Source organism: Carcharodon carcharias, chromosome 7 (assembly GCF_017639515.1).
Source record: "Carcharodon carcharias isolate sCarCar2 chromosome 7, sCarCar2.pri, whole genome shotgun sequence".
NCBI classification, from domain to species: Eukaryota; Metazoa; Chordata; class Chondrichthyes; order Lamniformes; family Lamnidae; genus Carcharodon; species Carcharodon carcharias.
The window spans coordinates 72,571,727-72,598,953 of NC_054473.1; the positions used below are offsets into that span (position 1 = coordinate 72,571,727).

At 45.6% G+C, this 27,227-nt stretch overlaps 1 protein-coding gene across 2 annotated transcripts in view; it reads right to left on the bottom strand.

Moving 5' to 3' along the window:
• Positions 1–27,227, bottom strand: part of sema3h (sema domain, immunoglobulin domain (Ig), short basic domain, secreted, (semaphorin) 3H) — a 167,254-nt gene that overhangs the window by 94,191 nt on the left and 45,836 nt on the right. For both annotated transcript variants that reach the window (XM_041191590.1, XM_041191591.1), the window contains exon 2: positions 9,425–9,579. In XM_041191590.1, coding sequence (XP_041047524.1) covers positions 9,425–9,579 — 155 coding nt within the window. The remainder of the gene's footprint in view (positions 1–9,424; positions 9,580–27,227) is intronic.

Here is a 27,227-nt window from a genome sequence, read left to right on the forward strand (position 1 = left end):
AAGAGGTCTAATGACCTGCTACGCTCAGGAACGGTGAGTACCGTGTTGGCATGGGTCAGTGTGCAGAAGTGATAAGGTCTGGCCATCCCCCTGTGGAGCTCAGGGGTGTTAGAGTCTGAGTGCCAATTGTCAATGATGCTGGAGCTGGCCAAGGGGGTCAGCCCTGGCTGCTTGGACTGAGTGTCTTGCGCCTTGAGGGCCACCACTCAGATGTGCCCTGCAAGGTATTCCCCAGCTGGGGTTGGCCAAGCTGCAATGACGCTACAGGTAGAGAGCAGACTAACCCATGCTGTCCTTTCAGGGGAAGACAACCCATAACACCATCGAAAGGTTGCGGACCGGCGGAGACCCCGCTAACCTTCTAATCCTAACCAAATACGAGCAGGAGGCCTTGGAGCTAGATGGTGCCACGCACCTCGTCAGCCAGCCGCGGAGATGCTGGGGTGTCAGATGAAGATAAGAGTGCAGCGCACAGAGGTGAGAGTTTCAGATGGTGCAAACATTCTTGTGTAGTCTCTTCATTGATGGGAGCCTCAAACCTGGAGTCCCCATTGATCATTGAAAGATGATGGCACCATGATGCAGATCTCCATGGTCTCACCAGGGTGCCTGGCATGCACAGTGAAAATGTGATGGCTTAAACTAATGACATGTCATTTTTCTCCCTTGGGTTTACCACTGCACACCCAATCGCAGGACCCCAAAGACCCACCCCTGACGCCAGAGGATCAGCAGGCTTCACATGCACCTGTGTCAAACCTACTCTCTTGACCAGGCACCAGCGCAAGTACCAGCACCTCAGTGGGCATTAGATCTTCGGTTAGAACATTGGTGCACATTGGTGAGGGCACTTCACACTCCCTTGAGGAGCAGGTGAAGGCAGAGAGTGTCCAGGGCGCCAGCAGTCAGAGGACTGCTGGAGACCAGGATGATGCTTGGTTGAAGGCAGGTGATGAACCTCTGGAGTCATCCATTAGGCGGCAGATGCTGGAAGTCCAGTGAGATATGTGGGAGGATCTGGCAGAGATCCTTGAGGGTATGCGCACCATAGTCTCCATTATGGAGGAGTCCATGAGGAGCATCAGCACAGCATTGACCGTCATGGCCGAGCATAATGCCTCCTCCATTGAGAGACTGGTGACTCTCATGGAGAGGCAGCTCCAGGAACAGAATCAGGGGTTCATAAGGTTGCATTCGGACCTGCAAGCCCTCACACAGGCAATGACCTCAGGTGGCCAGTGTCCGTGTGGGAGATGGATGAGGTGCCCAGTAGTACACCTGGGTGCCCGTCCAGTGGTGAGCAGGGAGATTCAGAGTGACCTAACATTGGCACACGAGCTACCTGTTGTCTTTGCGGGCTCCTCTCAGGGCGCCCTGGATGATGGCAGCAGCTCCTCTGCCAGTGATGGTGGCATCTGATGAGGCTGCAGCGACTGGAGAGATGCCAGCCATGGAACTGGCAGCTCACCCCCAAGATGGGGCCAGCACAGGTTCCACTGGCCAGAGGACGACCGCCAAGGTCATCAAGGCCAACAGGACAGCAGACTCAGTAGGCTGTCTCCAATGCCGGTGCCAACGAGGGGGGAGCACCTAGATGGAGCACTCGCAAACATAAGTTTAAGGCACCATAAGCACAAGAGGGACTGGTCACTGGTGATCTTCTGTTATGCAATGTTTTGTTTATGTCTACTGGTCCGCTCAGAAGACCAGAGAAGGTTCTGTTAATTTGTTTTGACTGTCAACATGAGATAAATTTTCTTTTGTTGTAATGGCCTGAGTGCTTCACCTTTTTTTATTTAATGTGGTGCAGGTACGCCAGTAAGTAATGCTGGATGTGGGTGACTCGAAACATTATTGCACAGGCGCTGAGTGAACTTTGGGTCAAAGGAAAGAGTTACTGCAGACATCTGTGATGGAGGCAGCAGCCCTGGCATGAGGTGATAGCACTTATTTGGCAGCCTAGCTGAAGGAGTGTTGGATCAAGATGTCCCTGGTGTCCCTGCCTCCCTGGAGGTTACCGAGGTCTGCCTCCATGCCCTTAGTGTTCTCACCGTGCTCCTCTTCTGACTCACCACTGGATTCATCCTCTGTGGCCTGTACAGCTGCCTCAAGATCCTCTTCCTCCTGTGGGTACCCACCTTGTCAGTGCCAGATTGTGGAGAGCGCAACTATCAGTGATACCCGCTCTGGGGGGTATTGCAGTGCACCCCCTGAACGGTCCAGGCATCAGAAGTGAATCTATGGTTCTCTCTATCACCATCCTTGTGGATGTATAGTTCCTGTTATAACGCTGCTCTGTTTCTGTTCTTGGGTGAGGCGTCACAAGGGCTATCCCTTGAAAAGATAGCTTATCACCCAAGTCATCGATCCAATTAGGCTGGAGCACTGAAGAGCCTCAACACTTGGGAGTGTCTCAGGAAGTAAGCATCATGGGAGCTGCTGGGTACAGAGCACAGACTTGCAGAAGCTGCATCCTGTGGTCACACACCAACTAGATTTTCATCGAGTGGAATCCTTTCCTGTTAACAAAGACACACGGCTGATCCACTGGCTCCTTGATGGCCATGTGTGTATAGTCGATGGCACCTTGGATATGGGGGAACCCAGCAATTACTGCAAAGCCCCTGGCTCGCTCAGCCTGGCTGGCCTCATCCATACAGAAATGAAGGAAAGTCAATACCCGCATGAACAGAGCTTCTGTCACCAGCTTGACGCAACTGTGGACAGCTGATTGGATTACTCAACACAGATCTCCCACTGAGCCCTGGAAGAACCAGAGGCATAGAAGTTGAGGGCCACTGTGACATTCAGAGCTGCTGGCATGGGGTGTCCACCCACACAGTAGGAGCTGATCTCATGCCCGATTATCTGACAAATGGTCTTCCCTGAGAGGCAGAGTCTCCTATGGCATTGCACGTCAGACATACTGAGGGAGCTGCATCGTCACCTGTAAACCCTGGCAGCAGGATAGTGACATCTTCTATGGCCCCTAACGCCTTAGACTACCTGCTGGCCCTGCGCCCCTTGTGCTTGCACTTTCTTCCCATAGGTCCCTCCCCTGGAAGCTGCATTGGGACACCTGGCCTCCTCCCCCCCTCTTCCTCCTCAGAGCAGGTGCCACCAGCAGCGACCACAATCCCCATTACCAGGGTAACAGAAGATTGGTACCTGGAAGGGTCCACATGAAATGAATTCTCTGGAGAGACACCAAGGAGTCCTGAAATGAAGCTTGGAAATGCTAAGAATGAAGCCCCAAATAGAGATGAAGCTGCCAAGTCACCAGCAGCAAACTATCTCCAAAACTCCTCACTACTCACATTGGCAATGCTGCTGGCCCTTTTTATCCCACCCATGGATGATGTTTTTGAAATTGTCGGCTGGCCGTCTGCCTGCTTTGCCCATGAGACTAGTGCGAAATCCGCCCGGGCAACGAAAAATCAGCATCAATTGCCTTTTTAATGGCCTTAACTGGCCTTTTAATTAATGGCTGGTGCAGCTCCGGCACCCACGTGCACCCGCCGACCAAAATATTATGTGAGGGCGTGATGACATATTGAGATGTCCAACATCATCATGCGCAGTTTTATGCTTGAATGGGTCAGGCACGAGCCCGCCCACTCAGCGAAAAATTCTGCCCAAGGACTATGTCTGATGACTTTGACCCTGATGGTGGCCAGGAGATGAGAGAGAGTTGGAGAAATTATGCTGGGGTACAAATGGATAACAGATTTCAAATAGTTGTCACTGCTTCAACACACGACAGTTTATTCTTCCTATAAACAGCTTGGGGGAGGAGAACTGATAGGGAATTAAATAATTGTGGCCTAGGAGCCCGATCCCAAGGTACCGGAAGATTGAGGAAATCAGGGGTTGAACTTCAGTCTTTACTACCCACTCACATTTGATCTTGGTGGTGGGGGTAGCAGTGAATGGATTAAAATTAAGAACATGGGCAAAGAGGAGCAGGTGGATAGATAAAAGAATTGTCATTTATTTAGCACCATTTGCAATCTCAGAACATACTCAACTGCTTCACAACCAAAGATGTACGTTTGCAGTGTAATAACTGTTGCAATATAGGGAAATGCAGCAGCCAGTTGGCGCACAGAGAGGTCCCATAAACAGCAACTCACTCAAGTCCCCAGTGGCATTGGGTGTGGGATACATATTGGTCAGAACACTGGGGAGATCACCAGCTCCACTTTAAATAGTGCAATGAGATCTTTTATTACCCGAGGGGACAACCAGTGCTTTGGTTTAACATCTCATCTGAAAGGCAACATTTCTGAGCCTATTGAGCTCCTCAGTATCAGTTTAGATTTTGTGCTTGCATCTCAGGAGTCTGGGGCTTGAACTCACTGTGCTCTGTTCCAGAAGTAATAAGTGAACCCAGGCTGACAACTGAACAGAAATAAGGCTTTGGGCAAAGAAGAATATAGAAACAGGTCCCCTTGAGCCTGTTCTGCCATTCAAAGAGCTCATGGCTGATCTGCAGCCCAAATCCATATACCTGCCTTTTCCCCATATCTGTTCAAAACTTTGGTGAACAAAAAAACTATCAATCCCAGATTTAAAATTTGACATTGATCTAGTATTAATCGCTGTTTGAAGAAGAGATATTTAAACTTCTACTACCTTTCGCATGTAGAATTGTTTCCTAATTTCACTCCTAAAAGGTCTGTCTCTAATAGTTAGACAATGGCTGTAATTTTTTGGCCCCATTAGCGTTGGGCATCATGGCGGGTGGTTGGAGGAGGGGGAAACAACATGGCGAGGCAGCCAAAAATTGGTTACACGCCAGCATGAAACCAGTTTGCGATCGTCCACTCCACCCGTCAATGGTGGGCCGCGTTTCTTGCCATTGCACATCGGGGACCTAATTTCAATATTTTAGTAAATCATTATATACCCTGCTCGCCGGAATCACCCCCCCACCCCACCATGCTGGATCATCTGGGTACATCAGCACGCAATCACACCGATGTGTTTCACAACTGTACATAAGCGACGTACACCTGGCGAGCTGCACTTCACTTGGGACTTAGAGGTTTGTTTGCCTCCCTTACTTCAGGCAGCACTCACAGTCATCAGCACCAGGCTTTACAGGCAGCACCACATCACTTTTAGGAGGGGATTACAGGCAGGTGTCTACCTACCAGACCAACCGTAAGGCGGGGTGGCTTTTCAACAGCTGGAGGACTAGGGTTTGCTTGGGGTAGGGGGAGAAGTGGCCTCAGCCAAGGGAAGAGGCTGCAGGGTGCAGGCTTTACTGGGGAAGTGGGGTGTCATCCTAGGGTGTATGTGGGAGACGCATGTTGATCTGTGCAAGTGGCCTCAAGATGGTGAGGTCTGAGGAAGCAGTCTACAGAGGAGATGAGGCCAGATGGAGATGTGAGGGTGTATGTGAGAGAGTGAGTGGTGATGTCCCTTGAGCTGGCAGTGAGTGAGATGGCAGTGAATGTGAGATGGTCTTGTGCGTGTGAGGTTAGAGTGAGGAGATGGTTTCCTTACCCTGGCGGCACTGATAAGATCCGTTTTCTGCACTGGATGACCCACCCCTTCTATGCAGCATTGAAACTGATCACCTCTGCCACCACCTGGCAAGTCAAGAGTGGTGAGACTGATGGGCCTCCTGCAGCCAGAGCGGGGGTAAAAGGACATCATAACGGGCCTCCACAGCATCCAGAAGGCATTCCAGGGATGCATCATTGAATCAGGGAGCTGCACCCTTCTTTAATTTTGGGACCATGTCTTCAGTGGAACATTTCTGGGCTGCAGGCATTGAGAAGTGAGCACGTGGCTGCTGTTTAAATATGGTGCCCGGAGTGAGGAAGCAGCGAGGTAGCAGCGTGGTGGGAAAATCGGAGGCCGACTGCCAGTGAGCAGATATATTTCCAGTGGCTGCATAATTATTGATGAGGCAGGAATGGGACGATATAGTGCGAAAACCCACCATTGCGGCCAGTGGGTAAAACGACTTTTTTCCCACCTGCTACCGCACTTAGGGCAGAATTGTCCCAGATTTGCACAATGTCCCTTGGTCCTCAGCTCTCCAACCGGCAGAAATAGTTTCTCTCTTATACTCTGTGTCCCCCTTAATATCGTGAAAACATTGATCAAATCACCCCTTAGCCTTCTAAATTCCAGGGAATGCAACCTTAGTTTGTGTAACCTCTCCTTGTAATTTAACCCTTGGAGTCCAGATCTGATTCTGGTAAACCTATGCTGCACTCCCTCCAAAGCAATTATATCCTTCGTAAGGTGTAGTCCCCAGCACTATCCAGAGTAGTCCAGGTGTGGTCTGGGACTTTATAAAAGCTAAAGCATGACTTCTACTCACTAATATTGTAGTCCTCTAGATAAAAAGGCCAGTACTCCATTCGCCTTTCTAATTAATTTCTGTACCTGTACATTTTAATGATCTATGTATCTGGATACCTAAATCTCCTTAGGTCTCCACTATTTCTAGCTCTTTGGCATTTAGAAAGTACACTGTTCTATGCCTTTTAGGTCCAAGATGGATAACCTCACATTTGGCTACACTGAAATCCTTTTGCCTCAGTTTTATTGATGCTTAGAGAGGGATCACAATCCCATAACATTCAAAGTGTGCCTCAATGGTTAGGATGGGATTGGGGATCAAATGCAAATGTTTCCTTATGGTGTTGCTTTTTCAAGGCACATTTTTCAACAACAACTTACTAATAGGAACCATTAACCCTGTCTTCTGATATAGGGCTGTAACACTGGACTCAACTGAGTTGGAAATGACCTTTCCCAGTGGAAGTCAATGGGTCTATAATTGGCTGCAATTAAATCTAATGGGCTCCAGAAATCAAATACTGACAGCGTAGGATGTACATTCAGACACAGTCCCAGGAGCCACACATCAAACAGCTCTATTTGCATGCCATTATGATGTCTGTGTCTACGTGCTGGACCAAATGTCGCCGGCTATCAGTTTATCATGTCAATTTACTGTCATCATTGGTCCTCCAACTCATCACATAACCAAAGTGCCTCAGAGGAATTGGTTGGTCCAATTTGGCTCATTCTTACCATAGAACCTGAACTTAGCTTGACCTAATAAAGTTGCTCCCTCCAGCGTAATTTAGTGTTAACACGTCACCCAGTGTTTCTGTATCATCATTGCAAGTAAATGCTCCACATCTGTAGTAAAGACAGCTGGCTTGGTAGGGTAAAATTCGTCCCAGTCAAGCATTTAAATATTTATCTTACTGCTATATTGGTTGCAATGAAACACCAAGTGGAGACTGCCAGGTACCAAGACTGGAGCACCAGGGAGAAAGGGCAGCCATGTACCATCACCTGATTACTGGAGCTCTTGTGTTGCCAACATTGAGTCACACTCAAAGTGAACCCTGATCTCTGATCCACACTCCCTTCAAACATGGCTCTTTATTCCTCCTAGCAAAGTGAACCACCTCACGTTTGGCTAAATTGTACTTTTATTGATCTGCCCACTCGACAAGTCTGAACTTTCTAAACTTTGGTGCAGTTCACAACACAACACCAATATTAAGAATGCCAGCTCCCAGTGAGGCAAGGTGGTTGCACCCATTTGTGTCACCAATTGATTGGCGTGAGATAACCATAAACTGCCAGGCAATTGTATATTTAGCAGCAGGTGCCTAAACAAACAAGTGACTGCAGATACGTCAGCATAGGCCCTCTCTTGCTTGCTATGTTGGCATTCAGAAAATTATGCCACTAGGTTTTGAAGATAGAAACTATACAACAGGAATAAAATTGGGCAGTTAGAATTGCATGTTAGTAACAGAGCCTGCCTCATTTTCCTTACTATTAATTTAAAATAAAAGGAAAATGGAGGGATCGATTATGGACCTGCAATCCTCCCTCTTGATTTTTTCACTCTGTACATCACTCAAATGATGACTTATGTCCAGATGGCACAGATGAAAATCTACCCAAACAAAGTGCAAATTGCTCAAGATGGGCAAAATTTAGATTCTTTTAAGGAAACCCAAATCATCCAAATTGGGATTGATTCAGATTAGGCTCTTGGAGTCAGTGTCCGTCGCTAATGTTAACTTGCCTTCTGAGTGCTGCTTAATAGAAAAGGTTCCAGTTGAAGGAAGAATTTTAGAAGTCTACAGCAAGGAAAATATTTTCCACTCACTTAATACCTCTTACTTGCCTACGTCACCTTCCAGCCTGATAGTCCTTTCCATCAACTGTCTCCATTCCATTCTCCCCACCCCAAGTTTTTCCCCAGTCTGTCCTGAGGGCTGGTTATTCTAAGAACTTGCTCCCTTACCCCCTTGTTCCCCTTCACCTTCTATTGCTCACCATCCAAGAGAACAAGGCCTGCTCCTCACCTCTGCCAGTGTTGGCTGTTGTGAGGAGCCAGTAGCAGTCAGCATGTGTGGTATGAAACTTAGTGGATCAGAAAGTCCATGATAAATGACTGGTGACTGCTCATTTGCTACAGTCTAAGGGATATATTGTCTAATTAATCAAGATCAACAATGAGCACTTGGCACGCTGGTACAACAATCCTCTATGTGCCTTTTCTAGCCAAGCATTAACCTGTTTAAAATAAACAGGTTAATGTCTGCATGAAAATTGCATACAAAGTGCAGCGTTCATTACTGAACTTGCCCAACAAGAAAATGTAACCTCCAATGCACTTCTAAGATTCAATAACAGTTCCATCCTGTACGTTTTAAGAAGTCACTTGTCTAGTCGTTTTCAGTTGATTTTTTTTAAAATAGAAGAACACCCTCTTGTTTTCTGTGGCATTCACAGGCTCCATATAATTAACTATCAAAAACAAACACTTGCACTGACAAGCAATAACGATCTCAAAATGATGTGTTCTTAACCCACAAGTGTCAAAGGCTGACTCAATTAGCTCTATTTCCTGCTCAGTGATTAGCTAGCTCTTCAGCCAGTACATGTGAATAGGCTGGCCTCACACTCTCTTTTTGCTCACGGATTGTGGCAAGTGCTGACAGTTTTCATTAAATACCTGTGTTTTTCTTTTAAACAAAATTAGAATCATTTCATTGAATGGCAATTCTGGGGGAGGCCCATCATTTAAAGTGTATGTTACCCGTCATTGCTTCTATTAATTTCTCATTTCTCTGCAGCCCCTGAAAGTTTATATGAGCGTACAAGGGTAGATTCAGAGCTCTTGTGTTGCCAGCATTGAGTCATATTCAAAGGGAACCCTGATCTCTGATCCACACTCCCTTCAAACATGGCTCTTTATTCCTCCTAGCAAAGTGAACCACCTCACGTTTGGCTAAATTGTACTTTTATTGATCTGCCCACTCGACAAGTCTGAACTTTCTGAACTTTGGTGCAGTTCACAACACAACACCAATATTAAGAATGCCAGCTCCCAGTGAGGCAAGGTGGTTGCACCCATTTTTTTTACCTTCTTTTCACCACTTGAGATGTTGTCCAGATTGCAGGTCAGGAGGTAGTCCTTTGCAGCTGCGTAGAGTCTTCGGTTGTCCTCATCGAGGATTATGGAATGCAAGTTGGAAGCACTGAAGCTGAGTGGGATGATTCGCTTGTTTGACATCAACTCTAAGAAACAATATAATTGATTAAAAAAAAGCATTATACAACACAGGACTGGACTTGAAATTATCAAACGTATCAGCTCAGTGTACAAAATGAGGGCTGGCTTCTTTCACCATTAGGACCTGGAGTTCAATTCAGACTACACTGAAGGAATAAAAGTCCCCTCCACAGCTGATAGTAAGAATCCCATATGAAATAAGTTTGTGGTAGTCTCAAAGGAGTTCCTAGTCAAGCAGACCAATGCCATAAAACAGTTTTGGCACTAATTATCAATCTACCTAAAGTCACACAAATATTGGGTGTGGGAAAAGAAAAAAAAAAACGCACTGTTGGAGATGTTTGAGGTTGGAACAAAACCATATTGTTGGGGACAAATGGAGGGAGCTTCACTCTCCGACAGCTCTGGGCCCATTTTCCCCTTCTGAGGCCAGGGAACAGTGAAATCAATTGTATTGCCATCGCTGATAGCTAGTTAATTCAACACAGATCAGGCAATCACCTCCTGAGCATTGGAGGAGCATAAACCACTTTTGTTGGACTGGCACAATGCCCATGCGCTCTCTGGCTGTTTTCAAAATGTGCCTGGTTGCAAAGGCTCCCAGTTATTATTTCAACTAACACCTCTTTCCCAGTCCAGGTTGGTAGATGTAGGGGTGGTTTTCACCTAACTCACAAACATGTGGAGCAGTGGTTTTATACCCTGCCTAATATTGCCTTCTTTTGCCTTCAATGAAGAGTGAAATTGGACCGGGTGTTAAACCAGCATTCTACCCAATCTCATGAGAATCGCAAAGGGTGGGTTAGGCTAAACTTCTCCCCAAAGTTTCCTTAACAGAAGGATGTGAGCTGATAGCCTAAGCAAAGTCATTAGCATGTTTAACTTTTGATACTGTAAAATGTTTCAGGTCATACAGAACTATTTTGGTAGCCAAAAGCCCCTAGCTGATCAGTCGGCTTATGAAAGGTTAACTGTCTGGCCAGCTCTTTGTCTCAGTGCATGAAGCAAGGTAAATCCCAGCCCAAGTATAGGTATATGGGCTTGAGTTTGCACTCATGACTCCACCCAACCTCCACTCATTCTCCCCCTCCCCATAATACTACAAATGGCCACTCTATCCACTTCCTGCTCTTTAAACAAGGCTTGGTATCTCAGGTGGCAGCAAGAAGCACCTCAACTACCTTCCAGAGCAGTCCTTGTAGTAATATGCCTTTAAGGGATATCAGCATGACATCACTAGAAGGGGAATGTGTCATGTGATCCAGTCCTCGTGACAGGGAGATTCAGCAGCCCAGCCAAAGGCCCACTGGCTTTCGACGGGACCAGATGATCCCAGTGGTGGGCAGGCCTGGAAAATCCCATCCTTAGTTTTATTTTTGCTTAGCTCAGATGTCTTCAAGCTTTATTCCTACATAGAACTGTTCTCATGTGCCTAGTCTTAATAATTAAACCCACAACGTGTTTACCTAATCCCTTATGAGCCATTGGTGCCTTGTGTCTTGTACAGTAAATAAGACCATGGTATTATATCATGATAATAACACGACAGTGCTGACCTCAGCCGTGAGGTAAATGCTGCTCTCAGGTTGTAGTTTTTACACAAGACAATTGTCTTATCATTAATGAAGGGAATAATTTCTGAATTTGCATCCCTATCATTCTGCTTGGCTTGCTGGGAAACTACGTGAAGAGCGCACTGAGAGTGCCAATCTTTGAGACCCCTCCATCCTCTGATTTTTCATTCCACGATTACACAAGTTCATAAAATGACCCCTTACACATCAAGGAAGTAACGTGGGAGATGTCTGTGTGCTTTAATATGGCTATGAAGTAACTAATGAAATATGGACACCTTGGAGCAATTCTGCAGTCAGCTCTTACTCATTCTACATTGTGTACCTTTGAAATTTCAGCAGCAATAAGTAAAGGACAATGTTGGGGAAATTTTAATTGTATTTGGTTTTAATTACAACCTAATTAAACCCACAAAGGACACAGTGATTCCTTCAGGAATGCTGGTTTCATCAGACTTATTTGGGCTAGCTTGCTTGTCATAAACTATTGCAATTAATACTGTAGCTAATGCGTAGAAAAATGACAATGTTGTGCAAATTTCTGTGAAAGCAAGCAAGCCAAATATTCTCAGAAAAATAAACTTATTTTAAACTAAAACCTTTGATCTATCATCCACTTCCATTGTATTTTGCTGGGTAGACAGATGAATAGGATTATGATGTGGAGCTGTGTTGCACAGATCACAAACATTGGCCAATTCATTTGTGACACGTGGTCATTCAGAAAGACGTCTATCACTGTAGCATTCATAGGTTCTTTCAATCTCTTCTAATAATTGAAGACAAGCTTGGTAAAATCAGGACACGAGCAACAAGAGATCAATTGGCCATCTGTAAGTTACAAAGGTGGAACCTACGCCTGGTTGGCTGGAGAGTTCATGTTAATGCATAAAATAAAGAGCCCATCAGAATAGGCCAGTGCACATGTACACAAGAACACAAGGAACAGGAGTAGACCACACAGCCTATTGAGCATGCTCTGCCTTTCAATAGGATCATGGCCGATCTTGGGCTTCAACTCCACTTTTCTGCCCACTTTCCATATCACTTAATTCTTTGACAGATAAAAAAATCTGTATTCCAGCCTTAAATGTATTCAACGATGGAGCAACCACAACCCTCTGGGGTAGAGAATTCTAAAGATTCACAACCCTTTGAGCAAAATAATTTCCCCTCATCTCAGTCCTAAATGATCGGCCCCTTAATATGAGGCTGTGTCCCCATGTTTTAGATTCCCCGACCAGGGGAACCCAGTCTCTCAGTGTCCACCCTATCAAGCCCCTTCAGAATTTTGTAGGTTTCAATGAGATCGCCTCTCATTCTTCTAAACTTCAGAGACTATAAGCCCAATTTTCTGAGTCTCTTATTATAGGACAACCCCCTCATCCCAGGAGTCAATTTAGTGAACCTTCACTGTACTGCCTCCAATGCAAGTATACCCTTTCTTAAATGTGGAGGCCAAAACTGCACAGAGTATTCCAGATGTGGTCTCACCCAAAGCTTGTACAATTGTAGCGAGACTTATGTATTCTTGTACTCCAATCCCATTGCAATAAAGACTAACATGCCATTTACTTTCCTAATTGCTTGTTGCGCCTGCATGTTAACATTCTGCATTCCTTCTATGGGCTCACCCAAGTCTCTTTGAACACCAACACCTACAAATGCCAGTGAATGTGTGCTGGGCTTGAGCGTGTGAGTTTAGAGTGATGAGATGGTTGCCATACCCTGGCTGCATGGATGAGATCATTCATCCTCTATCTGTATTGGATGGCCAACATCTTCTGTGCCACATTGGCACTGATCACCACTGCCATCATCTACCAGGCTGTAGTGGTAATGTTACTGCCCCTCCTGCAGCCGGAGCGGGGGTAGAGGACATCACAGCGGGCCTTCAGGGAGTCCAAAAGGCGCTGTAGGGCTGCAGTCTTCTTGCCTTTCGGGGCCATGTCTTCTTTGCTGCAGTCCTGGACTGGAAGCACTGAGCATGACTATACTTTAAACGTGGTGTCTGGCATGATGAAGCAGTGAGGTGACGGCATGACAGGCGAATTGAAGCCCACCTACCATGGAAATCCCAGGATTGCATAATTAAAACATAGGTTGGGACGATGCGGCATGAAAAGCCACCATTGCCCACTACCGCACTTGTGCAAATCTGAGATGATTCCGCCCTTAGGCCAGCGGTAGTGAACTTACATTAAAAACCTGGCGGTGCAACACTTAAGGGAATAACAGATACCATCGAACTCAAATAGATGTTTACTGCAAACGTAAATCCATAACAGCTAACTTTAATGATTATGTTCCAAAAATGTGTTCAAATTTGAATTTTTACTTTCGACAGATGGTCTGTAGTTTTATTAGTTTTGTGGGTGAGTGCACGTAGCAGTTTTGGTGGGATTGGAAAATGCGCACATTCTAACATTACGTGTGGCTCACAAGATATAGAGAGGGAAAACAAATCACAAACAGGCGGAGGAGGAAATGAGAAGGCAACAGATATGTACCAAGAGTTATTGAGTGGTGTGGCCTTTTTGCGGTTTGAGCCAAACATCTTGATTCACTAAGATCAGAGAATCCTACTCTCTGCACCTTGGAATCTTTTTCAACAAATGTTCCTCCCTCTTTTTCTTACCTCTCCCCCATTTTGTTCCCGGTAATCACTGCCCCTTCACAAGTTGCCCTCAGTGTAGCCAATAACTGAGATAACTTGGTCTACATCACACAACCAAGATCTTGGCATATGTTAAAGTCTGATTGGAACAAATCGATGGCACTACAAGGATTCTGTGTAATTGTTTTTTTTAAAATGGTGCCATCATTGTTTGTCCAATTTTCCAGCCAATTAAAAAGAATAGATGCAAATTTGTAAGAAATACTCTGGCTTATACACAGCTGCCGAGCATTAGATGGAAGGAAACAGGGGATATTTCTCTTAATCGAAGGGAAGGAATGAAACATTTTGCTTTAGATGCCAATTTGTCACCACCAACTGCTCCATTCCTTTGTCCATTCTCATTGACTCTCACACAAAAGTATATCTTCAGTACAAAACTTCACCCAACACAAAAGGAATAAAAAACTGCTGACCAGAAAAGCTTTGAAATAAAAAAGAGAAAATATTGGCAATACACGTATGGTCAGTCAGCATCAGTGTAGAGAAAATACAAGTTCTGGTATTTTGGGTGCAAAGCCTTCACTAGAACTGAAGACTTGAGGTCTTTAGGTAAAGTTTGGTGAAAAAAAATGCAGATAAAGGAAGGAAGAGGGGGACCCCCCAGTGGCATTGGGGGCCCCTGCAATTACCCCCTCCCTCACCACCCCCTATCGTCAGGGCCTACCTGACCCCAGCGTCCTTCAAAAAGCCTACATGTCTGAAATATCAGCTCAGTATTAAAGCACCCTCTCCCTTGTACTGCAGCCTCAGCAGCGGCCATTGTGAGTGGTGGAATGGCTGAGGCTGCTGAGCTGCCAACCCTCTGATCAGCCCGCAGATCTGTGTGTATGTGTGTGTCGTGGTGGTGGTGGTGGAGGTGGAGGGGGGCGGTGAGGTGCAGCTGCATTGGATGCTATCCTGAATTGGATAGACACCAGAAAAATGCTGCTCCAATGTCCTAATGCCTACTGGAGCAGGGTCAGCTCCCAATTTCAGCCCAGGCTGTGAGACTTGAACCTCAATGTTTCAGCCCACAGTTACTAAAGATTGTATTGAACATCTTTTGAATGCTGCAGGGAAGTAAAGATGGTGGGGCATGTGACATACTGAAAACAGCAACAGTCATGAATGGTGATGGACAATTAAACAACTCACTGGAGGTGCAGGCTTCATAAATATCCTCATCCTCAATAGTGGCGGAGCCTAGTACATCAGTGCAAATGACAAGTTTGAAGCATTTTCTACCATCTTCAACCAAAAGTACCAAGTAGATGATCCAGCTCAGCCTCCTCCTGAGGTCTCCAGCATCACAGATGCCAGTCTTCAGCCAATTCGATTCATTTTCCAAGTGATATTACGAAACAGCTGAAGGCACTAGATACTGCAAAGGCTACGGGCCCTGACAAAATTCCAAAAATTGTATTGAAGACTTATGCTTCAGAACTAGCTGCGCCCCTAGCCAAGCTGTTCCAATGCAACTACAACACTGGCATCTACCCAGCAATGTAGAAAATTACCCAGGTATGGCCTAAACACAAAAAGTAGAACAAATCCAATCCAGCCTATTACCGACCCATCAGCCTCCTCTCGATCATCAGAAAAGTGACAAAAGGCAATATTGACAATGCTAATGATGGAACTTACGCAGTAATAACCTGCTCAGTTTGGATTCTGCCAGATCCACTCAGCTCCTGACCTAATTACAGCCTTGGTCATCCAAAGAAGGACAAAGCAGCTGAACTCCCAAAGTGAGGTGAGAGTGTCTGCCCTTGACATCAGGCAGCATTTGACTGAGTGTGGCATCAAGGAGCCATAGCAAAATTGAAGTCAATGGAATCAGGGGGAAATCTCTCCGCTGATTGGAGTAATACCCAGCACAAAAGGAGATGGTTGTGGTTGTTGGAGGTCAATCATCTCAATCCCCAGGGCATCACTGCAGGGGTTCCTCAGTGTTGTGTCATAGGTCCAGCCACGTCCAACTACTTCTACAATGACCTTCCATCCAACATAAGGTCAGAAGTGGGAGAGTTCATTGATGATTGCACAATGTTCAGCACCATTCAGGACTCCTCAGATACTGAAGCAGTCCGTGTCCACATGCAGCAAGACCTGGACAACATTCAGACTTTGGGTGATAAGTTGCACTAGCATTCACATCACAAAAGTGCTAAGCAATGACTATCTCCAACAAGAGAGAATCTAATTATCACCATTCAATGGCATTACCGCAGCAAATCCCCCACTATCAACATCTTGCAGATTAGGATGGACCAGGAACTGAACAGCCATATAAATACTGTGGCTACAAGAGAAGATTAGAGACTGGGAATTCTGAGGCAAGTAATTCACCTTCTGACTCCCCAAAGCCTGTCTACCATCTGCAAGGCACAAGTCAGGAGTGTGATGGAATGCTCTCCACTGCCTGGATAAGTGCAGCTCCATCAAGAACGAAGAAGCTCGACACCATCCAGGACAAAGCAGCCCACTTGACTGCCATCCCATCCACCACCTTAAATATTCACGCCCTCCACCACCAGAGGTAGCAGTGTGCACCATCTACAAAACACACTACAGCAACTCCCCAACGTTCCTTCAACAGCACCTCCAAAACCTGTGACTTCTACCACCTAGAAGGACAAGAGCAGGAGATACATGGGAACACCACCATCGCCAAGCTCCCCTCCAAGTCATTCACCATTCTGACATCCAGAGAGCAGAAGATGCAGCAGCCCGACAGCAACCGGACCCTGGGGGAACATCCATCGCATGCTGGGTGGATTCTCATGGATATGGCTCCGCCACAAAGAAGCTGAAGGAAGATGGAAGGTCACCATTGAGGGTCTGCTTCAAGACATCAGTGTCTTGGCCATGGTCTGTGATGGATGACCGTCGAGGGAGTGGAGAGGAAGGTCCAGCTGTGAGTGGGACAGGGAGATCTACTGGGGGGTGGCAGAGAAAGATCTGGGTTTGACTGGGAGAGGAAGGTGTATGGAGGGGGTGAGGTTGGGAGAGGGGGAACAATAGTGTCCGGGGTGGGTGGTGAGGGAGAATGTGGCAACTGGGGAGGTAGATGCAAAGGGGGAGGAAGGTGTAAGAGGAGTTCGGAGGAAGGCAGGAGTTCAGAGGGGGTGCAGGTGTTCAGGGAGAGGGAGGGAGGGAGTCCAGGCAGAGGAAGGAATTTCCAGTGGGGAAGGAGTCTGGGTGGAGGAAGAAGTAAAAGGGCTGCTGTCTAGGTAAACGTGCAAGAGAGGGATTTGTGGAGTCGATGACCCCTCCTGGGGAGCGAAATGAGGGTGGGCATGTTAGCAGGGAATAGTGAGAATGACCAAGGGCAGAGTGAGATGGTAGGGTGGGAAGGTGAGGGTGTGACGGTAGTGGTAGAAGGGATGGCGAGGGTAGTTGGTGGGGACTCGGAGGCAGACATGGTTCCTAGGGGTGGGAAGGAGGTGGTAGGGGAGGTCAATGTGGATGGGAGTGGAATTCTGAGGAAGGTAGGGTACGTGCACATTGGCCTGGACAGACTGGAAAGAAAAGGTGATGGTGAGGTGGTGGAAGGTGATACCGGGGGGGGTCAACAGTGATGGGGTAAAGGACAGGGGAGGTAACGACATACTTCGCTAGTACTATTTAGCCAAATCAAAAGTGAGCGGAGCCTCGTGTTGGATGGGCACAGGTGCTACATGGGAGTGCGATCAGTGGGTGGGCGGAGATGCAGGTCAGCTCAGATGGACAACTGAACAAAAGAGAGAGCCCCAGCAGCAAATGCTCAGACCATTGAGTTGAGCTTGATAGAGGAATGCTCTGTGTGTGTGGGTGAGTGCTAAGCTCTGAAAGGCACACACGCACCTTCCTCCGCAACCACTTGTAGTCCAGCTGCATGCAGCTGAACTGCTAGTGGGGGTTGCAGGGGGAGTATTTGCGAAGCGTGTCAATGAAGCTGAGAGACACCATTACACATATTCACTTTCACTGAATATATTTTCAGCTTATAAAGTGACAGAATATGTCCACCTGTGCAACCACTTGTGATCAGAAATACTTAACTTTTCTAGGCTTACCATTTCTTCCAGGTCCCACCCGGACATCCCCAGCAAGGGTGAAAGCAGGCTGCGCAATAGTTGGCCCTGTTGTGTCTGATGACTTTGGCTTGGGTCCTCTGGAGGGCTGAGGCCTTAGGGACCCGACTTGCTTTGGCTGTCCTTCTGTGGGCCAGCTGCTCTCTCTGAGATGACAGAGGACGAGGTTGAGGGATGGTCACAGAGGGACAGACAGCCTCTGAGATTCCCGAGTGGACGACCCAAGGGTGTCCAGCTGCCGCTCCTCTTTCCTTCGGGTGTCCAAGGTCCGCAGCTTGATTCCTTGACGGGAAGGAGCATCTGGAGGGACGTCAAAGTGCCCCGATTCCCTCTCCATTGCCACCGCAGGAATTCACCCATGTCTACCACGATGGAGCACAGATCTGCAATTATCTCAAGTATTCTACTGGACCAGGATCTCCATGGCTTCTGCCATCCTTCCTATGGAGACTTCCATTCATGCACATGTGAGCACCACTTTATCAGAGACCAGGAAGATACACTCCTCCTATTGGATGCCACTCTGTTGAGGGCTTCCAATAGCTGTGTGTGGTTGCCCCTCCTTCTGCTGACTCTCCGTGATGAGTTGGAAGGCCAAATCCAGAGGCTTGTCATCTGACTCAGACTTCTCAGATGTCTGATCCCCAGAAGTCCTCCCGAATGCCAGGCAGCTCAGCTGAACCTGCCTCCTCCTGCTGCAGACACCTGTCCATGCAGTGACTACCAGATTGTGAACCCAAGCCTGCTCTAGATGCAGGTCCTACCGAGGTGTGTGTCTCTATACTGGTGGAGAGTCTGGGTAGGCGCTGTGACAGGCTTCCAGGCTGCTTATTTCCAGCTCTTCAATGGACGTGAGGACCTGGATGGAGTTGAGGGACTGGCTAGCTGAGGGTGTCGGTTGCTTGGCAGAGTTCCCGTGAACCAATGTAGAGATGATTAGTGCTTGGCAGCAGAGTCAAAAATCAGAAGAGAGAGCACTGTGGGTTGTGTTGAGAGGGATGATGTGCCGCAGGATCCTCATGTGGGTGTTCGCTGCTGACCTCACCGTCACCGCAGGCACAGTCCACATTCTCGCCGGTCAGCACAATGACACGCTCCTCAATATAAGTGAGGGGCCTAATGTGGACCAATCCACTCTCTTCCTTCCCCCCTCCCCTCCCCCCCCAGTCTGGGTCCTCTCCCTGCTGATGTGAGCCAGCTTCTCCTGAAAACAGATGGAGAGAGTGTGACCAGGACACATGGCACTGTGTGGAATGTTTGGCAAGCGGAGCCTTGGATGGGATGAGGATGTGAGCTCCAGAGGATGTGAAGGCGTGTGTGAAGGTTAGTGGTGCTGTCCGTTGAGGTGTGAGATCCCTGTGGATGTGTGATGGGTTTGAGAGTGTGTGAGTTGAGAGTGATGAGAAGAGAGTGAATTATCCTGGTGGAATGGAGGAGATCATTCATCCTCTTTTGGCACTGGGTGGCTGTTCTCTATTACGGGGTGTTGGCTCTGACCACCGCTACCACTGCCTTCCATGCAGGATTGGTGACTTTGCTTGCTGGTCTTCACCCAGAGTGGTGGGTAGAGGACATCACGGCAAGTCTTTACGGTGTCCAGAAGCCATTCCAGGGATGCGTCACTGAATCAGAGGGCTCTTCTTGCCTTTTGGGGCCACATCTTCTGTGCAGCAGTCCTGAGCTAGAAGCACTGAGAGGTGTGCTCGTGGCTGCACTTTAAATATGGTGAGGAAGTGGCGAGGTGACGGCATGGCGGGCAAATCGGAAGCCAGTCACCAGGGAAACAGTGTGTTTCCCGGGAATACATGATTAATGAGGCGGGGTTGGGTCGATTCAGCACGAAAACCCGCCATTATGGCCAGCAGGTAAAATGTCCTTTTTGTCACCTGCTACCACACTTAGTAAAAACCTGCAATGATTCTGCCCTTTCTTAGAGGTGCTATATAAATGGAAGCTGTTGTCTTTAATCGTCAAGGAGTACGGGTCCAAAGTGCTTTCAGTGGCAAGGGAATCTGCATGTCTCTATCTTCTTGCATTTTTCCAATTCATGCCCCGTTTCAAGAAGGATAGAGTTAGCTCAGGTAAACTGACCTGTAAATGATAACGAAGGCTGCTCTGCCCTTCACCTGGCAACCGCTTCATCAGACAGGGGTCAGGGAATGGGAGGGGAGGTAGCAAAGAGTCAACTTTTCAAGCTAACATGTCAAGAAAGGAATGAGCTAAATGTAACCCATCAACAAATCTTTATTTATGCTATGCAACAACTCAGCTTGAACACCAAAATATCCCAAGGTCACCCACTTAATCAATGTGGTTTAAGTGGAGAGAGCACCTGCCTTTCCTCAGTTTTCTGATTACTCTCCCATGCTTTCAGGGGCTTAATTTGTCAATCATCTTGCCCAAACACAGTCCATCTAAAAAGCCATGCATTGTAGTTACAAAGAAAGCTACAAGAACCAGATCCTTCACATGCAACTCCCGGTCAAGTATTTATTTTCAATGCAGTTATGGGGCTTGAAGACTATTTATTTAGAATACAACTACCCTAATTGCTAATTACAAACCAATAAAGTGCTGGAGTCCAGTGTCACTGAATTCCAGACTGGAGGCATTTTCTCTGCAAGAAGTTACCATGGATCCCACAGGCTGAGCTCTATGCCGGTGAAGATCCAACAGTGGGTAATGGTCCTTTTCATCAGCATGGCTAATCTTTAAAGACATGTCTTTCAAGCTTCTCTTCCCTGCTCCCAGGGGCCCCCGACCAAACATTTGAAAAGGTAGGTTGAGGTCTAGGAAAATTTACTCAAAATGTAAGCTTGCCTAAAAGGAAAGCAGTACTATTGGAGGGGAAACTTTAATTTAAGCTGCCCATCAGGAATTGGACAAGATCAAGTGCAGAGCTGTTTAAACATGACCTGATTTTACTGTCCATTGAAGTAGTTTAACCAATCCTGTGGGTTTCTTGCCCAAAGAGTTATGTTAAAATCTGCCCCTTCATTGCAGAATATATGTTCTAGCTACAATACAACAATGCATTATTGATTCAATAAATACAGAAAAAATCTTGAATACAGAATGCATCATGCAATGTTGGCAGCTTCATGAACCCTGGGAATTCCATGAAAGATCCCTTCTTTAACAATGGACCCTGGTATGAAATCCTATTCCTGAAAGCACTAGTCACTAATATTGACTCAGTCCTTGAAAACTGAAAACAAAGATATAAAAGCTTGGCATTTAATGGAAGCATTGCCTGACAAATTTGTTCATTTAGTTGCAAAATCCAGGATGCTATGGAGCTTATCACATTGAAATGCTTCACTTGAAAATAATATTGTAGTGATAAGAATTATACATTTGCTCCCCTCCTGCCTCAATTCTTGCTGTGCAGGGTCTAAATCAGGCCAACGTGAAATGGATTTCTCGGGTCACCAGGCAGTGCTGTGTATGAAAGGTCAGAGAAAGGACTCAAGAATGTTAAGGTGTATTTCAACTATTTCTTAACAGAGATTCTTTTTTTCTTTAAGATTCTAGCGCTTAGGTTCTCTCGAGGATTTGCGCCAATGGTTGCCGATTACTTTTGGCCCATGCACCATTACTGGCACTGATGGAATACCCAATAGGTATCCTCCTATTAGAGGTGTTTGGAAGAAGAGGAGCAATGAAGCTGGCAGGCGGTTCACATGGCACAAAGTGCTGTGTCCACATTACCATCCACAGGAAATTTCGCTCCCTTTGGCAGATGACAAGTGCATCTGTGGCTCCAATTTTCCAAGGAAACTGCTGCAGCAAACCTGATGGCACCACTAAGGTATGAGAACACTCAACGAACTGTACTCAGCACCCCAATTACAATGTGCCTTGCTTTCAGCCGCAATACGCAAGAGAAAAATTTGCTAGGATATAGTAATGCAATTGGCTAAAGCTGCCAAGAGGCCACTAACAATACCTGTCAGTCTTGGCAATACCACAGGGTTTAGGTCAGCGAATAGGCAGCCATTTGCTTCAGCCACCATTCAGCATAGACCTGGCACATCCAATGATAGTAGCAGTCAGCTGTGGCTTGAAACTTGGCCTTTGCCTCTTGACAGGGATGCTGCACTAGCAACCCATGGGGACGGTATATCAGAATGGCACAGAGGGCCATCAGCCTCACAGCCAAATCATAAAGCACCTCAATAAAAGCAAAATACTACAGATGCTGGAGATTTGAAATAAAAACAAATTGTTGGAAAGACTCAGCAGGTCTGGATCATCAGTGGAGAGAGAAACAGTTAACATTTCTAGTCCTATACGAGTCGTCTTCGGAATTGCCTTGTTCCATTTCCAGACGGTATTGTACCCTAGGTTTCCCATTCCTTCATTTTATCCTGTCTCTTCTTAGTTCATGCCACTTCAACCTTGTAAAATTGGATGATATGCCTTTTGAGAATCTCCAAAGGCTTGCAGAATTATATTTCCCTTATTGTGACAAACTCCATTAACTCCCATCCCTTTAAACTTTGCCGATATAGAATACCCATCCTTCTCTGAGCCTGAAGCTATACTAATAAGCTGACCTTGGAAAATTGGGTTCAAGCAGCACACTCCTATTGCTGTGTGCCTTCAATTCACAAATAGCTTTTTGCGCCTAAATTATGGCAACAGAAGTAAATCAATGAGTGTATCTCTTTAATAAATAGCAAATCTGCCATTAGGTTTTTAAGTCCCATTTGTTTGAACATAAACTCATTCAAGTGAAGCGGTTAGCTATTGATCCAGCACTAAAACAGATTACTTCAAAATGCTCTCGAAAGGCTGTGAATTGCAAAGACTGGCTTTACTGTCAAATTCTCACACCCAATGTTAATGGATTTGTGGAAACGCTATCAGGAAATGTCATTGAAACAGAGTATAAGGATGCAATTTGATGAATTTCTAGAGGTAGAAGAGATTGAGGGATTTGGTGATAGGCCAGTTTGTAATGATTAATTTATCTAAAAAGATCAGTCTTAGAATCTTATAAGGCAAAACGTAGCCATTCAGCCCATTGTGCCTATGCTGGCTCTTTGAAAGACTTATTCAATTAGTCTGTCACCCGCTCTTTCCACACAGCCTTACAACATTTTTATTTTTCCACTATATTTATCTAATTCCTTTTTAAAGTTATTATTGAATCTGCTCCCACCACCCATTCAGTTAGTGTGTTTCATAACCTAACTCACCGCCTAAAATAAATTCTCTTCTTCTCCCCTCTGGTTATTTGACTAAATATCTTAATTCCTGTTTGGGTTTTCCATATTCTGAAAAATGCTGGTGTTGCTGGCTGATTGTGAGAGAGGATGACAAAGAACTAAAACCCACAATGGCAACAGCACTGAGACCGGCAGCTAAGCGAAAAGAAAATAAGAATGCGGCTGAGGCAAAACATTGGATTAAAATATTTAAACGTCTTTAGAAATACATATTACATAGGAAAATTATAGTCATATACCCAAGAGCAGCCTTTATGAAAAGAACTTGGGTTGACTTAGCTACACTTTCCAAGACACCACACCAACGTTAGACGACCACTTGAGAGCAGGCCCCTATTAGGAAAGAACAAATGAACTTGGATTTATACAGCATGTTCCCACAATATCTCAAAGTGCTTCACAACCGATGAAGTACTTTTGAAATGTGGTCACCACTAACTTGTGTACGGCAAGCTCCCGCCAACAGCAATGAAATAAATGGCCAGTTAATCTGTTTTGATGATGTTAGCTCAGGGATAAATGTTGGCCAGGTCACTGGGAGAGCTCCCCTGCTCTTCTTCAAGCAGTGCCATGAGATTTCTTACATTCACCTGACCTGGTAAATAGAGTCTCATTTCAAAGGCGTCAGCTCTGAATGTACAATTTCTTTACTGCACTGAGGTGTCAGCTTAGTTTATGGACTTAAATCATGGATTGGGCTTTGAAACCCGTTCTGACTCAGAGGCAAGTGTGCCAACACTGATGCAAGCTCATACATTGATCTAGCAAAAAACCAATAGCCCATTGGCCGTTTATTGATCCTATAAACTCTTATGTTCTCTGAGATGTTAATGCGATTTACCTTTGCTTCTGTTGAGCTAGGACAGTTTTAATTGTGAGGTGGGTTTGTTCTAACTAATTAAGCAGATGATGTGCAGCAGTGCTAGGAGTTTTGCCAGACCTGACTGGCTAATCTCTTTGTGAGAAGGTAAGCTGATTAAGATGTTGGCTAATATGGGTCCTTTGCAGCTATCACTCAGTTTACTTTGTGGTGGGTATACAATGGAGTATGGACATTGGACCATCTCTGGATTTCACCCAGCTAAGCAATATGGTATAGATAATATATAGTAATGTTTTGAATACTACATACATCACTGTACTAATAGTTTAAATTGCATTTACTTATTATTCATCTCTCCTTATTTTTAATAATCATTTTATCTTTATACACCATGACTATCCCTAATTGCCCTTGAACTGATTTCCAACCAAACACCATTTCAGAGGGCAGTTAAGAGTTAACCACATTGCTGTGGGTCTGGAGTCATACGTAGGCCAGACCAGGTAAGGATGGCAGATTTCCTTCCCCAAACAACATTAATGAACCAGGTGGGCTTTTACATCAATCAATGATTGTTTCATGGTCACTATTACTGAGTCTAGCTTTTAATTCCAGATTTATTAATTGAATTCAAATTCCACCAGCTGCCATGGTGGGATTTGAGCCCTAGTTCCCAGAACAAAAGCCTGTGCCTCTGGGTTACTAGTCCAGTGACATTATTACCACCACCATAACAGGACATTAGGAGAACCAGATAGTTTTTTATGATAATTGATGATAGTTGTCATGGTCACCATTACTGAGAATAGCTTTCAATTCCAGATATTTTAACTGAAGTCAAATTCTACCAGGTGCCACGGTGAACCCCTGTCCCCAGAGCATTAGTCTGGGTCCCTGGATTACTAGTCCTGTGACATTATCACCACACCACCATCTCCCCCTCCTTAATTCCTTCCTTCAGTTTGTCTTTCCCTCCTTTATTGTTAGATTTCTGTCATTCCTAGAAGTTGCCTTTCCCTCTGTTATTAGTTGAAAAACACCTAGTTATCCTTTCCAGTAGGGTCTTGGCCCCAGGCTATCCGAGCAGTGCAGCTCCCCATGTCCCAGAAAATAAACCCTATCTTTTCCACACTACACCTTTAGCCATGTTGACGTTTCTAATCTGTTTACAGCTGGGTCAGGTAATGATCGGGAGATCCTGCTTTTCAATTTAGTTCCTAATTTCTAATAGTTTTTTAACAGGACCTCCTCCCTAATATTTCCTATGTTCTTAGTTCCAAAGTGAATCAGAACAATTGAATTCAACAGCTTGCATCTCTGTAGGGCCTTTCTCAATCTCAAGACATCACAGGGAGCTTTGCAGATGATGCACTTTTGAAGTGTAGTCACTGTTGTAATACAGGAAGCACGGTTTTCAACTTCTACACAGTAAGATCCCACAAAGAGCAATGTGATAATGAGCTGGCAATCTGTTTCAATGATGTTGAGTGAGGGATAAATATTAGTTCAGGGAGAACTCATCTGCTTTCCTTTGACTAGTACCATGGAATATTTTATGTACACCTCAGGGGTCAAACAAGGTTTTAATTTAATGTCTCATCTGAAAGATAGTATCTGCAATAGTGCAGCAATCTCAGTAGTGCACTGGAACACCAGCCTAGATTGTGCTCAAGTGTGACTTGAACCCACAACCTGCTGACTCAGAACTGACACAAGCCAACTCTAGATAAATGCCTTTCAGGGACACACAAAAGAGGGTGTTTTAGTCAGGATGTGATGTACAGAGAAGCTATCTTATATTATTTCCCCTAGTAATGAGGGTGCTTTGAACAATGCATGTTATATCAGATACTATGGTTTATCAGAGAATGTTTTGGTGAGTCACTAATGTACTTCACAAGCTTATCTGAACTAGTACGATGAATAAGATCCTGTTGAAGGAAAAAGGACCGTCAGCTGAAGATCATCAATGTTAGACTAATGCCAAGTTGTAGTGCGACGCCAAGAGTGTTGGATAAATCTGATCTGATCTCAGTAGAAATGACTCCATCAGAAGAAGGATCAGAGTCAGAAATCCCAGTGAGCTCATACTGCAATTAGTTCAAAGGACAAAGAGATTTAGCAGAACAGATGAAAGAAAGCACCATAAACCTCACCTGAAAGTATTTACGCCGCTTGCCAATAATGCTTTTAAATCGATTACGCTCAGAGTGGTGAGAATGTGGAACTCACTGCCACATGGAGTGCCTGAGGAGAATTTTCCACAAGCATTTAAAAGGAAAATCAGTGAGCACATGAGGGAGAAAAGGAATAGAAGTCCTATGTTGATGGAGTTTGATGAAATGAGGTGAGAGGTGGCTCATGTGGAGCATGAACACTAGCACAGACGTGTAGGACCAAATGGCCTGTTTCTGTGCTATAAACTATGTGAAAATGGTATCATTCAAACATTCTTTTGTGGAACTGAGAGGCCAATTGAATGAGTAGAGAAACGTGGAGTAAAAAGACAAAGTTCCATCCAGTTTACCCACCCGGTAGTTGTATGATGCAACAATAACGGCATTGTTAATCAATCATAGCAACTAATCTCAATCAATTAATCTACAACAGACCCAGATATGAGCTGGTGAAAGCCCCAGTGGTGGAGAGCTTTAGGAACCTTAAGTTAACTGTTCCTTGCAGACTGTTCAACTTACTATATGTTATGAGCTTGGCCTAAATAGCCAAGTGGTTATGGTAGTGGGTTTGTAACCCCAAGATCAAGAGTTCAAATCTCACAATGGAAAACTATGAAACAATGTAACTTCATTCCCGCCCGATTGTTTGTCCCTCTTCCGCGGCTACGTTCGCTGCCGGATGTCCCTGGAGAAGGAGCACGCGGTGTCTGCTGGCACTCTCGAGGCCTTCCGTGCTCGGTGGGCACCGCGGGGACTGGGGTGTTTAAAGCTTGGCCTAAATGGCCAAGTGGTTACGGTACTGGGTTTGTAACCCTAAGATCAAGAGTTCAAATCTCACAATGGCAAACTATGAAACAATGTAACTTCATCTGAAACAGATGGAAATGTGTTGCTTGGCCTAAATAGCCAAGTGGTTATGGTACTGGGTTTGTAACCCCAAGATCAAGAGTTCAAATCTCACAATGGCAAACTATGAAACAATGTAACTTCATCTGAAACAGATGGAAACAGGTTTACTCAAAAGAGTATCAAGAGTTCAAGCTTGGCCTAAATAGCCAAGTGGTTATGGTACCGGGTTTGTAACCCCCAGATCAAGAGTTCAAATCTCAC